Genomic DNA, 16731 nt, shown 5'->3' with positions numbered 1-16731 from the left:
CTTAGGAGTGAGTTACAAAACAACACAAAAATGTTTAAATTGTGGAAGAAATTCTTAAGAGCAAATGTCTCCCATCTGGATGTCAGCTTCTGTGCACTGGGTGTCACAAGTGGCTGTGCACATTTTGTATACAAAGAGTTTTTTATTTTTTATTTACTTTGCAGACACAGATATTCTTGCCTCTTAGTATTCAGCCTGCTTCTGCAAAACAGTTATATGTCCATTTCTGAAAGGACAATCAGAAATGTGCCTGGGGTCTTCCATCCATACAGGATGATGTACTCAAATATCAGGAACAAACCAACCAAAGCATGAGTGAGTTGTTTATGATAAAAACAAATCTTTTGTTCTTTTTCCTTCTTCTTCTACCCTTCCATTTGCACCATTCCAAGTCTGAATATAAGAAAAACTTCCTGGTTTGTAACTAAACACCATTTACTGCTGAATCTAAACTGCAGGTTTTAATAAATTTCACATTTCATCTGCAAAGCAAAATTTTTAAATCACAATTTAATATGGTTTGCTGACAAAAAAATAAACCACATTGGGTTGGATAATATAGATCCATTCCACTACTGGTGATATCTTCCCCATGTTCAAAGATGCTTTCCCTGACACAGGAGTCTCATTGACAGGGAAGAGCCTCTTACATCAATGAAAGGCCCTGTGCACCAGAAAGTGCCACCATTGACAGAATGGGCCCACAGGATCCAACCCAGTCCATTACAGATGTAAGTTCTAAACCAGGAAGTCTTCAGCATCAGCACAGTGTGTGAGGGGAGAGGAGAGGAGCTGTGGAAGTGTGAAAACCTCTGAGGCTCATTCTTGATTAAGTAAACCATAGTAGAATCAGTGTGGTATAGTGGTTAGAGTGTTAAGCTGGATTTGAGATACCTCAGATCAAATCCTCAGGCAACCATACAGCTGCCAACCAGCATACTGGCATCTGGTATGAATTTGGGAAGGGCTGGGGATATGGGGGACATTGGCATAACGGTGATTTTTAATTTATTTTTCTCTCAACAGTCAATAGAATGTTGGCAGGCAGTGAGCCACAGAGACCTGGAAATTATACTCAGCCATGAAGCTCATATTGGGACCTTGGTACAGTTACTCTCTTTCCTAATATACCTCACAGGGCTGTTGTCAGGACAAAACAATGAAGGAAGAATCATGTATTCTACTTCAAGTTCTTCGAAGGAACAGGTAGAACTGAAATGTCATAGACTGACAAATAGTAAAGCTTGACTGCAGTCATTGCCTGAACAAAGCCACAGCCAGAGCACAGAGTTTGCTTAAACTAGGCAAAATATTTCCAGCTACATATCTAGAAAGACAGATACTTGTAATTATGCTGTCAATGAGACAAGGTTCACTGCTTACAGTACATTGGTGTTTCTTAACCTAAACTGTTTCTGAATCTGCCCCACATTTCTGTGCATAAAGTCTGCATTCCTCAGAGTTAATGCTCTAGTAAGTGAGCTTTTATGACACAGAATGCTTGACCTAGGCTAGCCTTTAATTGTTGCTTTAAGACAGGCTCTTGGGAGAAATGAGTCAGTTCATCTCTTCCCACTGATACTGAAGTGACACAATGACAATGAACCCATTGTGTAGATTTGCACCATGGTGCAAAGAATAGGGCAGAAACATCCCTCTGATCTGCATTTGTACAAGCAGGGTAGCAGCAAAAAAGTCAAGGCACAGCAGAGCAGAAGGTCAAACCAGTCTGGCTCACATGCAACAAGCTTGATAGCTGTACTAGGCACCAATGGTAGCTATGGGTCCATACTTAATTGTGTAGGGTCCGAAGAGCCACAGTTTGAACTATGCCAACTGAATCTCTTATTGTGCTCATTCAAACCTTCAGACATTTCCAGAGATGATAAGGTTAACTCTTTCACGAACTATAAGACCAACAAAGTTTTATTCAGGATGTGAGCTTTCTTGTGCACATACATACCTGTTTGACAAAGTGTGCATGCACATGAACGAAAGCTCACATCCTGAATAAAACTTTGTTGGTCTTAAAGGTGCTATTTGACTCCAACTTTGTTGTTTCAGACCAACACGGCTGCCCACCTGGATCTATTTCATGAGTTGTGATCCATGGTGAACTAATTGCAAACAAACTTTACATCCATACATTCAGTTTAAATGACAGCCATGATGTGGGAAGTGATAGCCCACACAGACCTCTTACTCCAAGCATGTTTCTCACTTTGACATAGCTTCTTGGTGCAAACGAAACAATGAACCCCATAATTTAATCATATGATAATCATACCTATAACCTGTTATAGCCGCCCTGACCCTGCCTTTAGTGGGGAGGGCGGGATATAAAATAAATAAATTATAGCTGATTATAATGAAATAAGTGCACTTATCCATCATGTCTGAACTCATTCTAAGATTCTTCTGAAATGCTTTGCTAACTTACCAGAATGTATTCATAAAGCACTTTAATGCAGAAGTTAACCAATTAACAAAAGAAAGAAAAGGGGTAGAGAAGTGGAATAAAAGATGAGCTGGGTTTGGAGGTGGGGAAAATTAAGTTACAAATTTAACAATCACACATAATGCTACTCAATATAACAGTTCTGGAGATTAGCACTTTTAGCTTTCATGGAAACTTTCATGGAATGGAACCTCATATAGCTCCTCATACATGAGGGATTACACAGGTTTTGTCTGGGCTCCCACTATGTAACAGATACAACAAAGTTACATGTGAGAGGTGAATTCTCACATGGAGTTTGACAAGGATCACAGTGCGTGTGCAGTGCAGACTTTTGTCTTTCCCCACACACCATTTTCCCAGCCTTTAACACTCCCAGAGGAGGGCTAATGGGCTTGTTGGGAAAACCTATGTGTATCCCAGGAAATGTGGGTCTCTCCAAAGAGCTCTCCACATAATATGAGAAAAGGCTTATTATTGTTAGTCATTCAGGCACCAAAAGGTTTTCTTGGGGGGGGGGGGGGGTCTTTTTTTTTTTTTTTTGCTATTACATACTCGCAGCTATCTCTTCAGAATTTGCTACTGAATATAGTACTCATAAATGGTAAATCACTTATTTAGTATTCATGTGGGGTTTCCCCCCCTTTACATCTGTGCAAACAAAATAGCCACATGCAGAGTTATTTCTCTTAAGTATCTGGCAAGGCATATGACTGTTAGAAATTCTGTCTTGGTTAAAACAAAATTTAGCGCTCGTTAAAGCGTTAAGAGAAATGCTGATGGAATCAAAGCAAGTCTTCTGATAAAGCCGTAAAATTACCTCCAACACACAAACATGACTGAATGCTACCATTAGGCTCTCATGCAGTCTGTTTTGCCTGCAACCAGCAATTAGCTACATAACCCTTCAGTGTGGTAACTGACTTCAGAGAATAATTTTGTGTGGTAGCAGGACTCACATTCTTTAAGTTATTTCAAAAACCTTTACAAAAAACTTGACAATGTTTCTAATTCCACATTGTGAGCCACCTTTTCTTCTGCTTGCATGACAGAAGGGCAGAGTATAAATCGTCTTGATAAATAAGTAAATAATGTGTAATGTGAATTACTACTTTGTGTAGTTCATTTTTTAAAATCTTCCTATATGCTCTCAGAAAGCGTTCTGTGAGCATGTTAAGCTGTCCACGGCAAGATGTTTAACAGTTTTTCTCTAAATACATTTTGGGGTAAACTGGTGTGGTAAACCAGAATTCTGAATATCCACTGAACATAATGCACAGTTTAACTTCCTTCTTTAGGTTTGTTTGGGGTTTTTTTGCCTTTTGCTGCATTTATGTGTCAGATGCATCTCATTAAATTTCACACACCTCATTGGGGAGGTATATATTGGTGCGGTATTCCCTATAAATAAAATTTGGTTTTAGAGGGGGAAGATGTCAAAATATATATATATATATATTTGTAAGAAACCAAGACTGAAAGGGTTAGAGTGTGTTACTGCAGCGGTTATCAGCAGACAGCCATCTAACCTTTGGTACTTACAGGTATTTTATGGCTCTTGATCATATTATCAAATTCTTCATTAATTTTTTTGTATTTTTCTTCAGTGCGTGGGGTGAGGGCATAAGAGGAGTCGGGATCGGGGCTTTCACAGCCTTTGTTTTCTTTCTTGTTCAATGCCTGCCAGGTTCAGAGAAATATCAGAAAGTAAAACAAATGAAAGGGAGCTTGGAGTACTTACACATAATCTTTGCCTGCTGATCATTAGATCAATATCTTCATTAATTTTCCTGTACTTGTCCTCAGACTCAGGGCTGTGACCTACTGAATCGTCTGCATCGGGGTCTGGACTGTCACAACCATTAAGTCCTTTCTTTCTCAATGTCTGAAATACATAATTTGGAAAGTTCAAGCCTTGACACAGGCTGCAAGAGAGAGCCAGGGACACTGCCACCATGCAGGCTGCCTGGTGGTTAAAGGTTGTTACATTTTACATTAGAGAGAGAAAGAGAAGAGAGATGTATTAGGTCAACAAACTGCAACTCCTGTTACCATCAGCAAAGAGAGAGCCACTGTGACCTCTCCTGAAGCTGGAGTCAGTCAATAAAAGGAAACAATTTAATAATAATTTAAAAATCTCTGGTACCATCTGTGCTTTTCCCTGCAACAGAGACATCAGTAGGTTATACATTTCAGCAGTCACATCTGTGAAAGCATACAGAGAAGGATAATGTGTTTGATCAAAAAGGGGCTTCCCACAATTCTTTGTGTGGCAGAATGGAGATCTTTCTGCAACAAGGCTAGATCCACACATTGTGGAGTATTGTACTCTCACGGTGTTACAGTTATCATTACCTTCCTAGATATTTTCGATCCACACAGAAAAAATGTATAAGTGAATGATTACTGCAGTGCAACAGTAGCACAATAACCAAAGATGATGTGTGTGTGGTGGGGGGATCCATCCTAAGAGGACTCAAATAAGGAGATCCATGATCAGAGTTGGGTTGTGGCTCTGGAGGGAAAGCAGTGCCTTTTCCCCCCGATATCAATATCTCTTTCCCTACACCCAGGGCTTCCTTAGTAGCAGAAATTCCTTTGCACATTAGGCGACACCCCTCTTATGTAGCCAATCCTCCAAGAGTTTACAGGGCTCTTATTACATAGCCTACTGTAAGTTCTTGGAGGACTGGCTACATCAGGGGTGTGCAAAGGAGTTTCTGCTACAAAAACAATCCTGCCTACACCCAAAGTTAATATTTGTATTACACAGGAACATGATTGCTTTGCAGAGCAATACCTACTTACGTTTGATTTTGGAGAGGAAATGGTTAAACAATACTGTGACTGCTTCCTCACTAGCAGTTGCCCTGCCCTTGAGCTTCTGCTCTTCCTGGCTCAAGCCATAAATTCTCCACCAGTCGCTGCATGGGCACATTTTGATTGGTGGCTCCTTCCAATTTCCCTCACGGCTTCCTGTTCTTGTTTTTTTAGAGTTCCTGAAGCTGTGAGGGATATTGGAGGGAGCCACAGATCAAAACGTGCCCACACCAGCAACTGGTAGGTAATTGATCACTTGAGCTGGAAAAAAGCAAAAGCCTGGAAGTAGAGCAACTGCTAGTGAGGAATCAGTGTGTGACTTCAACAAAATTTGCCCCCCTATTCAGGCCCAGTGCTGAGGTTTCCAGCGCCCAAGCCGAAATTTGCCCCCTGCCCCCTCCTTTTTCGCCCCATAAACTTTCCTTACCCACCCCGCCCTCCCTCCGTCCCAGCGCTGCAAGTCAAGCCACACACCCCGCCGCCCTCCTCCTCCTCCCTCCGCAGCGCTGGAAGCCAGTGCTGTGCTCCGCTCGTCTTCCCCCTGCCCCCACCGCGCCTAGGCTGATCCATAACAGCCTCAATGTTGCTGTGCGCGACTTCTAAGGCTTTGAAGGGCCCACGGGAGGAGAGTTCTCTCTCCTTCCTTCCTAGAACCAGAAGTGAGGGAGAGCAAATTCTCCTATCACAGGCCCTTCAAAGCCTTAGAAGCCGTGCACAGCAACACTGAAGCTGTTAAGGACCAGCCTAGGCGTGGCGGCAGGCAAGCGGATCATGGCGCGGCACTGGCTTCCAGCACCACGAAGGGAGGGAGGGAGGCAGCGGCGGGGGGAGAGGTGAGACAAACGGAGCACAGCACTGAGAAGGGAGGGAGGGAGGAGGGCGGCAGTGGGGGTGCCCCAGTGGGAGCTGGCACCCTAGGCCATCGCCTAGTTCATCGACTCGCAAGCGCTGGCCCTTCCTCTACTCTAAATGAAAAATGCAAGCAAACAAATCCCTCAGTCAGGATACCTATTTTATAGATTTCTACCACATTCTCAATCTCATACCAAAAATATTAACAGAAGAAGAAGCTTTAAAAATTGCTTTTATGCTTATAAGAACTAAGATCAATAAACAATACACTGAATGAAACTTCAGCTTCAGAATGGATGCAACATCCCAATGCAGATTCCTCTTACCTAAACTCAGCAAGGAAAATTAAAAATAATGTTACAAATATGTTTATTTGTGAATCACACAAGCAAGGCATACCTGAAGAGGAGGAGAAAAGCATTGTCATGCAGTGCTAGAGCAAGGAATTCAGAGCCAGTAGTGGTTAAGTGTGCGAACTCTTATCTGGGAGAAGCAGGTTTGATTTCCCACCCCTCCATTTGCACCTGCTGAAATGGCCTTGGGTCAGCCAAAACTCTCGTAGGAGTTGTCCTTGAAAGGGCAGCTGCAAGAGCTCTCTCAGCCCCATGCACCTCACAGGGTGTCTGTTGTGAGGGAAGAAGGTAAAGGAGATTGTGACTGCTCTGAGACTCAGAGTATAGGGCAGGATATAAATCCAATATCATCATCTTCTTCAGAAACTCATGTTAAGGAAGCCTTAGGCATGTCACTATCTCTAAGTCCAACCAACTGCATGTATATCTTATGAAGATGAAAGGAAACAACCACCAGTTCTCATGGAATATGGGCAGTATACAAATGTGATAACTAAGAATAGTTACAAATGCATCATTTGATTTCTTTTTAGAAAAGCCACTGAGCACATACAGGGGATTGCTGCTAGACTCTTTCTTTGGGATGGAAACAATCCAACACATAACAGGTAATGTTTAAACACACTGAAAGTGATTTTGAGGGAGAATGGCGCTAAGAACCACTGCACGTAGGAAATGTCATGAATGCTGACATGGAACATACATTGTATGTGCACATCACATTTTAATCACCTATTCAGTGCAACAATATCACAGTTTCTGCCACAGTTGTTAGAATCAAGAGACCCGAGTTCAAATCTAGCCTTAAAAATACTACCACCTTGGTCACCTAAGGGACATTAATATGACACACAAGCAAACTGTCTAATACCACAGGGTAACCTCTGAGGTTCAGATGTATTTCAAAGCTTGATGTACACAACCCTGAGCTCTTTGGGGGAAGGCAGTCTAGAAATTAGATATATAAAAGCATCTCCATAAATCCAAGGGTTTTTTCTCCTGAGCTATGACTTTGGTGTAAAGAACAGGGCAGGGCACTTGGAAAGGCATACTAAAGAAAAAAAATAGCACAGGACCTGATCTGCTAGGGTTTCTTTGTTGCTGCTGAAAAACTGACTCTCCTCTGCAAGCTCCTTAGATGTAAGGATCCCAGTTGGACAGAGAGGGAGAGGATCCTATCCCTTTAATATTGAGCAAAATGGACAACTGATGTTCTGCATGGCACAAAGTTAAATAACCTGATAATTGTTTGAAGATCCAATGTACATTACAGGGATAAGCAGAAGAACCAGATTAAACACTAACAACCCTACTTGGTTTCTGTAGAAAGATGCAAACATCACTAAATGATAAAGCTTATTGCCAGTCTGGCCAACTGAAAATCAAGGGGTAATAGGGTTGCCAGGTCCCCCCCACCCCAACCACTGGTTGGAGATAGGAGTTTAGGGTTGCCAGGTCCAGGTTAAGAAACTCCTGGAGATTAGGGATGGAGACAGGGACCTCAGAGGGATACAAAGCCATAGAGTCCTCCAACCTCAAAAGTAGGGATGGGCACAGACCTGAACACCAAACAAAATCTGGCCCGGACTTTACCTTGTTCGAGGTTCGGACAGTTCGGTTTGAAAGTCACAGGTTCAGACCAGGAAGTCTCCGAACTTTCTGCCCAGTTCAGAACCTCTTGTGCACTCTTGGCAAAGAAACTCCACCCATGAAGTTTCATGCTGAAAAGCGGGTATGGGTGGGATATTTCCAGCCATTGAGGGGCCAATAGTGACAGTCTGAAGCTGACAGGCAAGTCTAATTTCCAATGACAGGCGTCGATATGACTTCCTCAGGAGAGGGGGGAATGTATATAATCACTGGAGGCACATTCCCGTCCTCTGTTTGCATCTGGTTTTTGCAAGTCTTATTCTCCTTGTGTGTGAAAGAATATCTTTTGGTGGACTGAGGGGGGTGGGATTACTGGGGTGGGTGGAGAAACCTGTTGAATCTCCTAGTCTTTATACAAACTGTCAGAGTAAAAGCATCACCTCTTTTTTCTCCTTTCCTTGCATTCAGAGCTACATTTCTCCCCCCCCCCACCGCCTTTTTCTTTGCTGTGAGGAGTGGGAAACATGGATTTTGATTTGATTTGGGGATGGACTGTTCACTTTTGTGGGTTCTGAAAACTGCCCTTTCTCTGTATGCTGGCTGTGGGGTCCCCTTTCTGCTCCTCCAAAAAGCACCCCGTTTCTTCCAGTGTTGTTGAGTCTCTGCCTGGGGAGTATCCTCTCTCCTCTCCCACTCAGGCACCCAAACTGCCTACAGATTTCTGTGGGGGACTTGGCTAACTGCCCTCTTCCCTGGCTGTGGGGTCCCCTTTCTGCTCCTCCAAAAAGCACTTTGTTTCTTCCTGCATTGCTTGAGTCTCTGCCTGGGGGGTTTCCTCTCTCCTTTCCCACTCAGGCACCCAAACTATCTACAGATTTCTGAGGGGGCTTGGCCAACTGCCCTCTTCCCTGGCTGTGGGGTACCCTTTCTGCTCCTCCAAAAAAGAATCCTTTCTCCTCTGCCACATATTCCCACACATTCCCTTAGCTAGTCCACCAGTGCCCCCTCCCACAGCTGTGCAGTGAGTCCCAGTTGCCTGGCTTAGTTGTCCCTGTCACCTTCCCAGGTAGGATGGAAGGCTTGGCCACAATCATCATATCACCAGGGCTGGGTGGCTGGTCCCAGGAAGACACAGCCACTTGCAGCCATGTGGGTGGTCCCTGGGGAGGTACTCTGGGAGTCTGATGCCTGTAGCTTAACCAGATCCACATTGTAGTGTCTCAAAATGGTGCAGGACAACTTTTCCAAAAACAGTTTCCAGGAGATACCTTGCTTGGTGGTCTGCTACCTGGATCCCACCCCCTCCCAAATCTGACATGCATGTAACATGAGGGCCATGTGGAGGGTCACCCCAGGAAGGAATTGTGTGCGTTGAAGGCCTCTAGCTCACCCAGGTCAGTTTTTGTCACTGAACCAGCAGAGGTGACATCCCTTTGAAAAGCATTTCACTGAATGACCTTTTTAAGGGGTCTGTAACTCAGCTCCCCCGAAGTCCAATGTGGACCAAACTTGGTGGGTAAATTGAAGAGAGTGATCTGGAGACAACCCGCCATTTTGGAACCTTGAAGCCCTGTGTGGGGCTTTTAAAAAACTGGACCAATTTGCGAACTGGTTCGCGAACCATGCTATGGTTCGGTTCATGAACCAGTCCAGGAACAGGTCCAGTTCTGTTTGTGAACCAAACCAGAATATTCTGGTCTGTCCCCATCCCTACTCAAAAGCATTCATTTTCTCCAGCAGGGGAACTGATCTTTATAGTCTGGAAATCAGTTGTAATTCCAGGGAATCCCCAAGCTCCACCTGGAAGCTGGCATCCCTAAAAAGTAACCTTTTTTGTATGAATTGCAAATACCTTAATTTTATTTTTAAAAATGTATTTTTAATTCTATTTCATTTGTATATTATAATTTTTGCTCTGTTCATTACCACTTTGACATCTATGATTTTATGACTGAATGGTTAACAAAAACAACAATTAAGCCTTCAGTTCTATGCACATCTACCTGAAAGTAAGCCTTACTGGACACAGCTCCCAAAAAACCATGCATAGTATAGAGCGGTAGGTCTTAGATTTCTCATTCTGAATTTAGCATATTTTTGTCATATTATTCAGTGAGAAAATATTTCTACAGTAACTTCTGGGCCTAAAAGGTCAACAAAGGACTTCTGTTTAAATTCCTGGAGTTCAGATAATCAGCACAACAAAAACCATGAAGACTCCAGCTATGGAAAAAATTCTTCCTCATAACAGCCTGTAGAAGGGAAATGAATCTCTGAGAAGTGATGAAGCTTGATTCCCCGAGTCATTCCTGCTTGCTTTGGATCTGAAATGTCTTTCTCTGTCATTGAAGGCCAGCCAGGTCTTACACTCCTTGCTCCCATTAGGAAGATTTATGTCTTGGGTAACTCAAGGAGGCAGAAATCTGTGCAGTATATTCCCAAATCACCCCCACTGTGAGTACAGAGACTACCACTGTATTTGGCAATGCAGAAAGTTCAATAAAAGTGCTAGACAGCATTTTCTGAGAGACAGCTCTTAATTTTTCAAAACACCATTTAAAAACTGGTTCATTTTTGATGCAACAATATCTTTTTCAAAAAAGCAAACATTGCAATATTCAGGACTTCAGTTCAACAAACTCACAGAGAAGCAAATAAAGTTCTCAGGTCTATCCATGGCCAAGGTTCTGTATCAATACCAGGTTATTCAAGCAAGCAAATAACACAGCCCATTTGATGAGCTGATCATACAAATTTGTATTATTTCTTTTCAGCAAGCCACTTTTCAGCAAGACATAACATGGTGTAAATGTTTTAAATAAACAAAAAAAATGAAGCAAGATTTAGATGCAGATCTGAATCAGAAAAGAAAGGGACATGAGAAGGGAGGGAATGGAGAGACCAGGGTCATCCTAACTCTTCAAAGATGGCTTTCAGCAAGCCCTACTGATGTAATCATGAACTCCTCCACAGCCCTCTTATTTTGAGGATGGCAATGGAGGGGAAGCATGTATGTCTTAAAGAATTTCTGGATCTGTGGTCTCCATTTAGTTTCCTAATTCATATCCTCCACTTTTCAGTCTACAAATTACATTCTTATTCTTTCCAACTTCAGGATGTTCTGAAGCTCTTACGACACATGTTCCTAAGCCTTCATGTTTAATTTGGTCATTGAGACAATACCAAATTATAATTTATATACAACTGACACATGTTTTGGGAATTATCCACTAGGAACTTCTACCATAGAAACCCCCTTTGACTCAAAGTAAACAACCTAAGAGGCTTGTGTGAAAGGCATTTCTGGTGGTTTACGTTCTCAGACATCAACATCCCTGAGTTGTGGCAAGACTTGAGTTTAGTCATCCAGAAATTCATCAACAAGGGAGGGGGAGTGCATATGGGCACATCAACTGATCTGAAAACATGTGAGTTGGCTCCCCATTCTGTGAGAGCTCAGCAGTTTACAATCTGACACAAGACTACATCTCTAGGCTTCAGCAATCTTATATATCCTAGATATCCACACCTGTCAGCGACTCTGCACCTGTTGTCTACTCTAGCACAGACCAAATGACAGCAGCCAATCGTGGCTGCTTCTGTTGCAACATGGCCATAGATGGCTTTTCTTGGCTGTGCCTCTGCCGGCTGGGACTGCTAATCTCTGTGGATTTCAGCAGTCTGCTTTCTGTACTTCATAATGTTGTCATAATTATCATCTCTTCACTGTGCAAGAAGTGTTTGAGAATGTCACTCTCCTGCTTCATTTTTTTAAAGACTTCTTCCTTCTCCACATTAGCTCTCAGAAGGATTTCAAATTTGTTCATGTACAAAGCACAATACAACTACTAATAAAATCATTCTTTCTATTTGGAATAAGATAGTCCCTTGTTTTAAAAAACTCTTCAGTCAACTATCTACTGATAGGAACAGCAGATAGAGTCACAAAAGGGAAAGGTATCATCACAAAGGATAATAATAAAAAAAGAGAATAGAAGTCAATGATTAATAGGCATCTCGTGTTTTAACTGATGTTTTTTGGGCTGGATCCCAAGTATCTTCTGCTCACAGAATGGTTTACACCTCCTGCTAGAACACTTGGCATAAAGAATGAAAGTTAAGGTAGAACTAAGTATTATGTTCAAGGAGAAATCCTAAACAGGTCTACTCAATACTGTTCCTTTTTAATCAGTGGGGTTTACTCCCATTAAAGTATCCTTAGGATTGCAGCTTTAGTTTAATTGTTGCTTGTATTTTTTTTAAAAAAAACTTTTAAAATATTATTTTTTTGAGGAGGTAACATAACATAAGGGGAAGTGAAGCTAAGTCATTATCCCAGTCTTCTCACCATTTTCCTCCTTAAACAAGCCATCCCAAGTTGTCTTTACCCCACCCACGGAAAACATATGGGTATCCGTATCCCCTTTCCCACCAGAGTAAAAATGGAATCCTGTATTTCCAATAGAAACTTGGTTCAGGAAGAAAGGGGCTAAAAAGCTCCTCTCTTGCCCATGCCATTCTTCCACTGAAAGCAAACAAAAAAGCCCGGGAAGCCATGTTTGGAAAATGTTGTTCCTTTTGAAATTATCACAGATCTAAGTTTAACAAGTAGCTCCACCTGTAATAAAAAAAATGTTCTTTGTCTTATACCACGTCTTATAGATTCTACTAGTAGAATTTTCCTTCTGCATATAGTTATTTGGATAGAACTGCTTGCACTTTTCTGAACTAACTCAATTCTTAGAACAGCCATATAGTATATAATTCCAGAATACTTTGCTTCATTACTGGACCTGATGAATAAAACCTATTCAATATTTTAAGATAAGATTCATGATAAAAAATTTTTGCTAAACACTTGCTAAACACGGTGCAAATTGTATCTCCAGTAAAGATTTTCACAGTTTTTTCAGACTATTTTTTAAATAATGATTTACAGATGATTTAAACATTCCTACACAACATTTGATTTCCCATCAATGCTATAATAAGCTATATATTAATTACATACAGCTGAACATGTGATCTGTTTTCATTTTAAAACATTTTTTTGAATTACCATTGGGTGATATGAAAAGTCTGCCTTCTGTGATTAATCTGTGATACTCTCACAAGTCATCTTTTGGTGGTTGATTAACATGCAAGCAAGAATTAGGTCTTTTCAAATTCATACTCACTCTTATTCTCTCAATTCACTATTTACTTCATTCACCCAATTCTTCTCCCCAGTGGGGCCCAAAGCAGCTTACACCATTCTCCTTGCCTTCATTTTATCTTCATAACAACCTTGCAAGGTAACTTAGAGAGAGAGAGAGTGACTTCCCCAAGATCACCTAGCAAGCTTCCATCTCAGTTTGTGGTTCAAACCTGGATCCTAGTCTGACAGTCTAATCACCACACCCCACTGTTTCTATTTATATACCAGTTTCTTTTATACCAATGATCCCTTAACATCATTGTGGCATTCCCAAATGCCAAATTGTGGAACGTAAGTCTGGGAAGAAATATCAGATGAATTTTGGGCATTAGGAAAAAAGTTTCTAATAAGGAGTTTGCAAGGCTAATCTAGGATTTACTGGACAGGACATGACAGGATATGCCACCTTATCTTTTGTCTTGCTGTACCACTTTTCCAACTCTCTTCTGCGCTGTTCCCATTCCCTCCTGTTGCTGCTACCATCACTACTATTGCTAAAGTTTAAGCATGAAATTCTCACTTAAGAATAAGATAAGCCTCCATAGATATGAGGCTACCAATATGAATCCTCTATAATTTTCAGCACAAAATGGACTTAGAATTGTGTAAAACTGTTTACAGTTGCACTGTCAGACTATACAGCATGCCACAAGCAAAACATTCCCCAAGAATCTCCCAAGGGAATTTCTCTTCACATGTGTAACAAGCAGATACTTGGTGCCCCACAGGCACTGTGAACTTTTCTTCCAGAAGCATCAATGTTAAATCAAAATTGGCTACTGGCTCCTTTCATCTCTTGCCTATTCAGTCTGAAGGAGCCAGCTGGGGTTGAAACAGAAGTTTCTATAGATGAGAAATAGAGAAGGAGTTTGAGTAAGGAAACTGATATTTGTATACTTCTGCACAGACTTATTTTAAAAAGGTGGCCATTATTTTAAATGGAGGGGAAGGCTGGCCCAGCTGTTTCTGCCAGAGCTTCTCGCCCCAGTGAAAGGTCCCATTGATCAGCTGATCGACAGGGCTCTTTCACTGGCAGCAAGGGCAGCGGCTGCTCCTGGGCCTCCGCACACAATTTATATCACCTTGGGAGGAAGGGGGAGACTTCCACCCTCCCAGGGGGTGCCCAATTTGGTAGCCCCCCAGGCCACCACCCTAGATGGCTACCTATGGTCACCTAATGGGCACGCCAGCCCTGGTGCCAACAAGTCTCGCTTGACATAACAATATGCCTTGAACAGACACTGCTAGAAATACGTGCAGAACTATGTAGTTTACTTAATGATAACTGTGTGTGCATATGATTATTTGTTTAAAATATATACTGAAATTTAATTTACTTAATGTTCCTATTGATTTCCATTCTATTAACACAAGGAAAAGGTCACGTAATTTACAAACAAACACAGATCCCAGCACTATAACTGGATGATTTTACCCTTCCATTCAGTCCCAAAAATTTAAAGGCATTTCAAGTGCAATTCTGTACATTATACAGATATAAACAAAGATTTCCCACTGAGGGTACAAGAAGCCACAGTCAATGTGGGCTCTTGAATGAGAGTACCTACTTGTTAGGTATGAATGCTTAGAAACTAGTGTAGCGAACCTAGGTTGTGAAATCCCTGGGGATTTGTGGCTGGAGTCTGGGGAGGGACCTCAGTGGGGTATAATGCCATGAAGCCCACCCTTCAAAGTTGCCATTTTCTCCAGGGGGAACTGATCTCTGTAGGCTAGATATGAATTGTAATTCTAGGAGATCTTCAGGTGTGCCTAGAGGCTGGCAACCCTATGTTACATTTATATCTAATGTTCATCTGTTATGGTTTTACTTGCACAGTTAAAATAAATCATGTTAACTACTGAAAAAATGTAACATATGAATAGCATTTGTCCTAAATTTACAGTAAAAAAGCAAAGAAATCATGTACTGTATTTGAATAAAGGTATCTAAAATACTCCACCATGTTTCTGTGCTGTTTTGCTATCTCAAACTGCAGCCACCTCTACAGTGGAAACATCCGAATTATTCTTTGCCAGCAACTATTTTTAGAGCAGGAAATGATGCAGCCGGCAGAAACTGAATGACAGAATATAATTACCAGAAACAGACTTTTAGAGTTTTAGACTTTGGAGCTTACATTTTTGTACAACACGCTTGGGAAGTCTTAATGACCACAATATTTTGGTTTTGCATTTCATCAGAAAGGCAGCCCTTCCAGAGGTAGCAAGTTGGCAGAAGCCTTGAAGTGCTGACTAAGCAAAAAATTGCCACCAACAGACACCCCTCCCTCTTTCTACAGCACCTGGCTCTTCATTGAAAGACCCTCAAGAAAACATTGTGCTAGCACTGGCTTTTCCCTGGAATAAATCAAAAATTATTTTTATAGTTGATCAAGTTTCATTAGAATGATAAAAATGTGGCTAATGTGATCATTAAAAATAAAATGATATGCTCATTTTCTGGATACAAAAAGAAAAGGTTTCTGTTTAATATGTGAACGTTCCAGTCAGTTCTAAAAGTTAGAGAAATCAGTAACTTAGAAGCATAATTCAAAATTCAGGTGCTCTATCTAGCAAAGACCTTTTCATCTCATTCCCTCAAATGTTTCTCCACTGTTGGGTGAAAAGCCTCATAGTGGTGATATCTGGAGTAGAGAATGGAGGGTGGTCAGGTGGAGATAAGGTTGCCAATCCCCAGTTGGGGGCAGGGGAACCCCTATTTTTCTGCAGGTCCCCATAGGGTATAATGGAGAATCAATCCATGGGTATCTGGGGCTCTAGGGGTCTCTTTTTTGAGGTAGAGGCACCAAATTTTCAGCATAACATTTAGTGTCTCTCCTCAACCTGTTCTCCAAGTTTCAAAAAGACTGGACAAGAGGATCAAAAGAAGGTGCCCCGTTTAGGAGCATGGTTCCTTTAAATGTGATGGCAAGAACTCCCTTTGGAGTTCAATTGTGCTTGTCACAACCTTGCTCCTGGTACCACCTTCAAAGTCTCCTGGTTCCACCTCCAAAGTTTCCAGATACTTCCTGACTTGGACCTGGAAACCTTAGGTGGAGAATGAGCTTGGCATTCCGTCCTTCTGGCCTGACCCCCAAAATGGATTCTTGTGTGTGTGATTTTTTTTTTAAAGTCAGGGCTCTGTTACATATTTGTGTGTAAAATGTAACTAGCTTTTTAGCAATGGTTAGCATCAATCACAATTTGAACTGTCTCACAGAAGTTAGATTGTACAAGCAAATTGTTCTACTGAAATGATTCTAGTAAATTATAAAACTGATACAATCCTATTTTACTTTTATGAATACATTAAATAGGATCTGTTCACTTATTTAAAAAAAAAAACACCAGAATGTGTGCCTTGTCTTTAAACAGCTATTAACAGTTCTAGGCATTTTAACTGCTTGTTAGAATGTCTTCAGTTTACGATACATCTCTTCAGAGAAATTCCCAGGAGAAAG

The 16731-nt window shown here is 41.5% G+C and overlaps 1 protein-coding gene across 20 annotated transcripts in view; it reads right to left on the bottom strand.

Annotated features, from left to right (window-relative positions):
• The window catches only part of MEF2C (myocyte enhancer factor 2C), a 292573-nt gene that overhangs the window by 81990 nt on the left and 193852 nt on the right, over positions 1-16731 (bottom strand). For 14 of the 20 annotated variants that reach the window (XM_060235722.1, XM_060235705.1, XM_060235723.1 and 11 more), the window contains one exon: positions 4200-4343. In XM_060235722.1, the coding sequence (XP_060091705.1) occupies positions 4200-4343 (144 nt within the window). Of the gene's footprint in view, positions 1-4000; positions 4139-4199; positions 4344-16731 lie in introns of all 20 variants that reach the window. The other 6 variants (XM_060235715.1, XM_060235724.1, XM_060235721.1 and 3 more) reach the window with 2 other exon arrangements.

This window comes from Heteronotia binoei, chromosome 4 (genome assembly GCF_032191835.1).
Source record: "Heteronotia binoei isolate CCM8104 ecotype False Entrance Well chromosome 4, APGP_CSIRO_Hbin_v1, whole genome shotgun sequence".
Taxonomy (NCBI): domain Eukaryota; kingdom Metazoa; phylum Chordata; class Lepidosauria; order Squamata; family Gekkonidae; genus Heteronotia; species Heteronotia binoei.
Note: the sequence above shows the minus strand (reverse complement) of the source record. Positions and strands in the feature narration are given on the sequence as shown.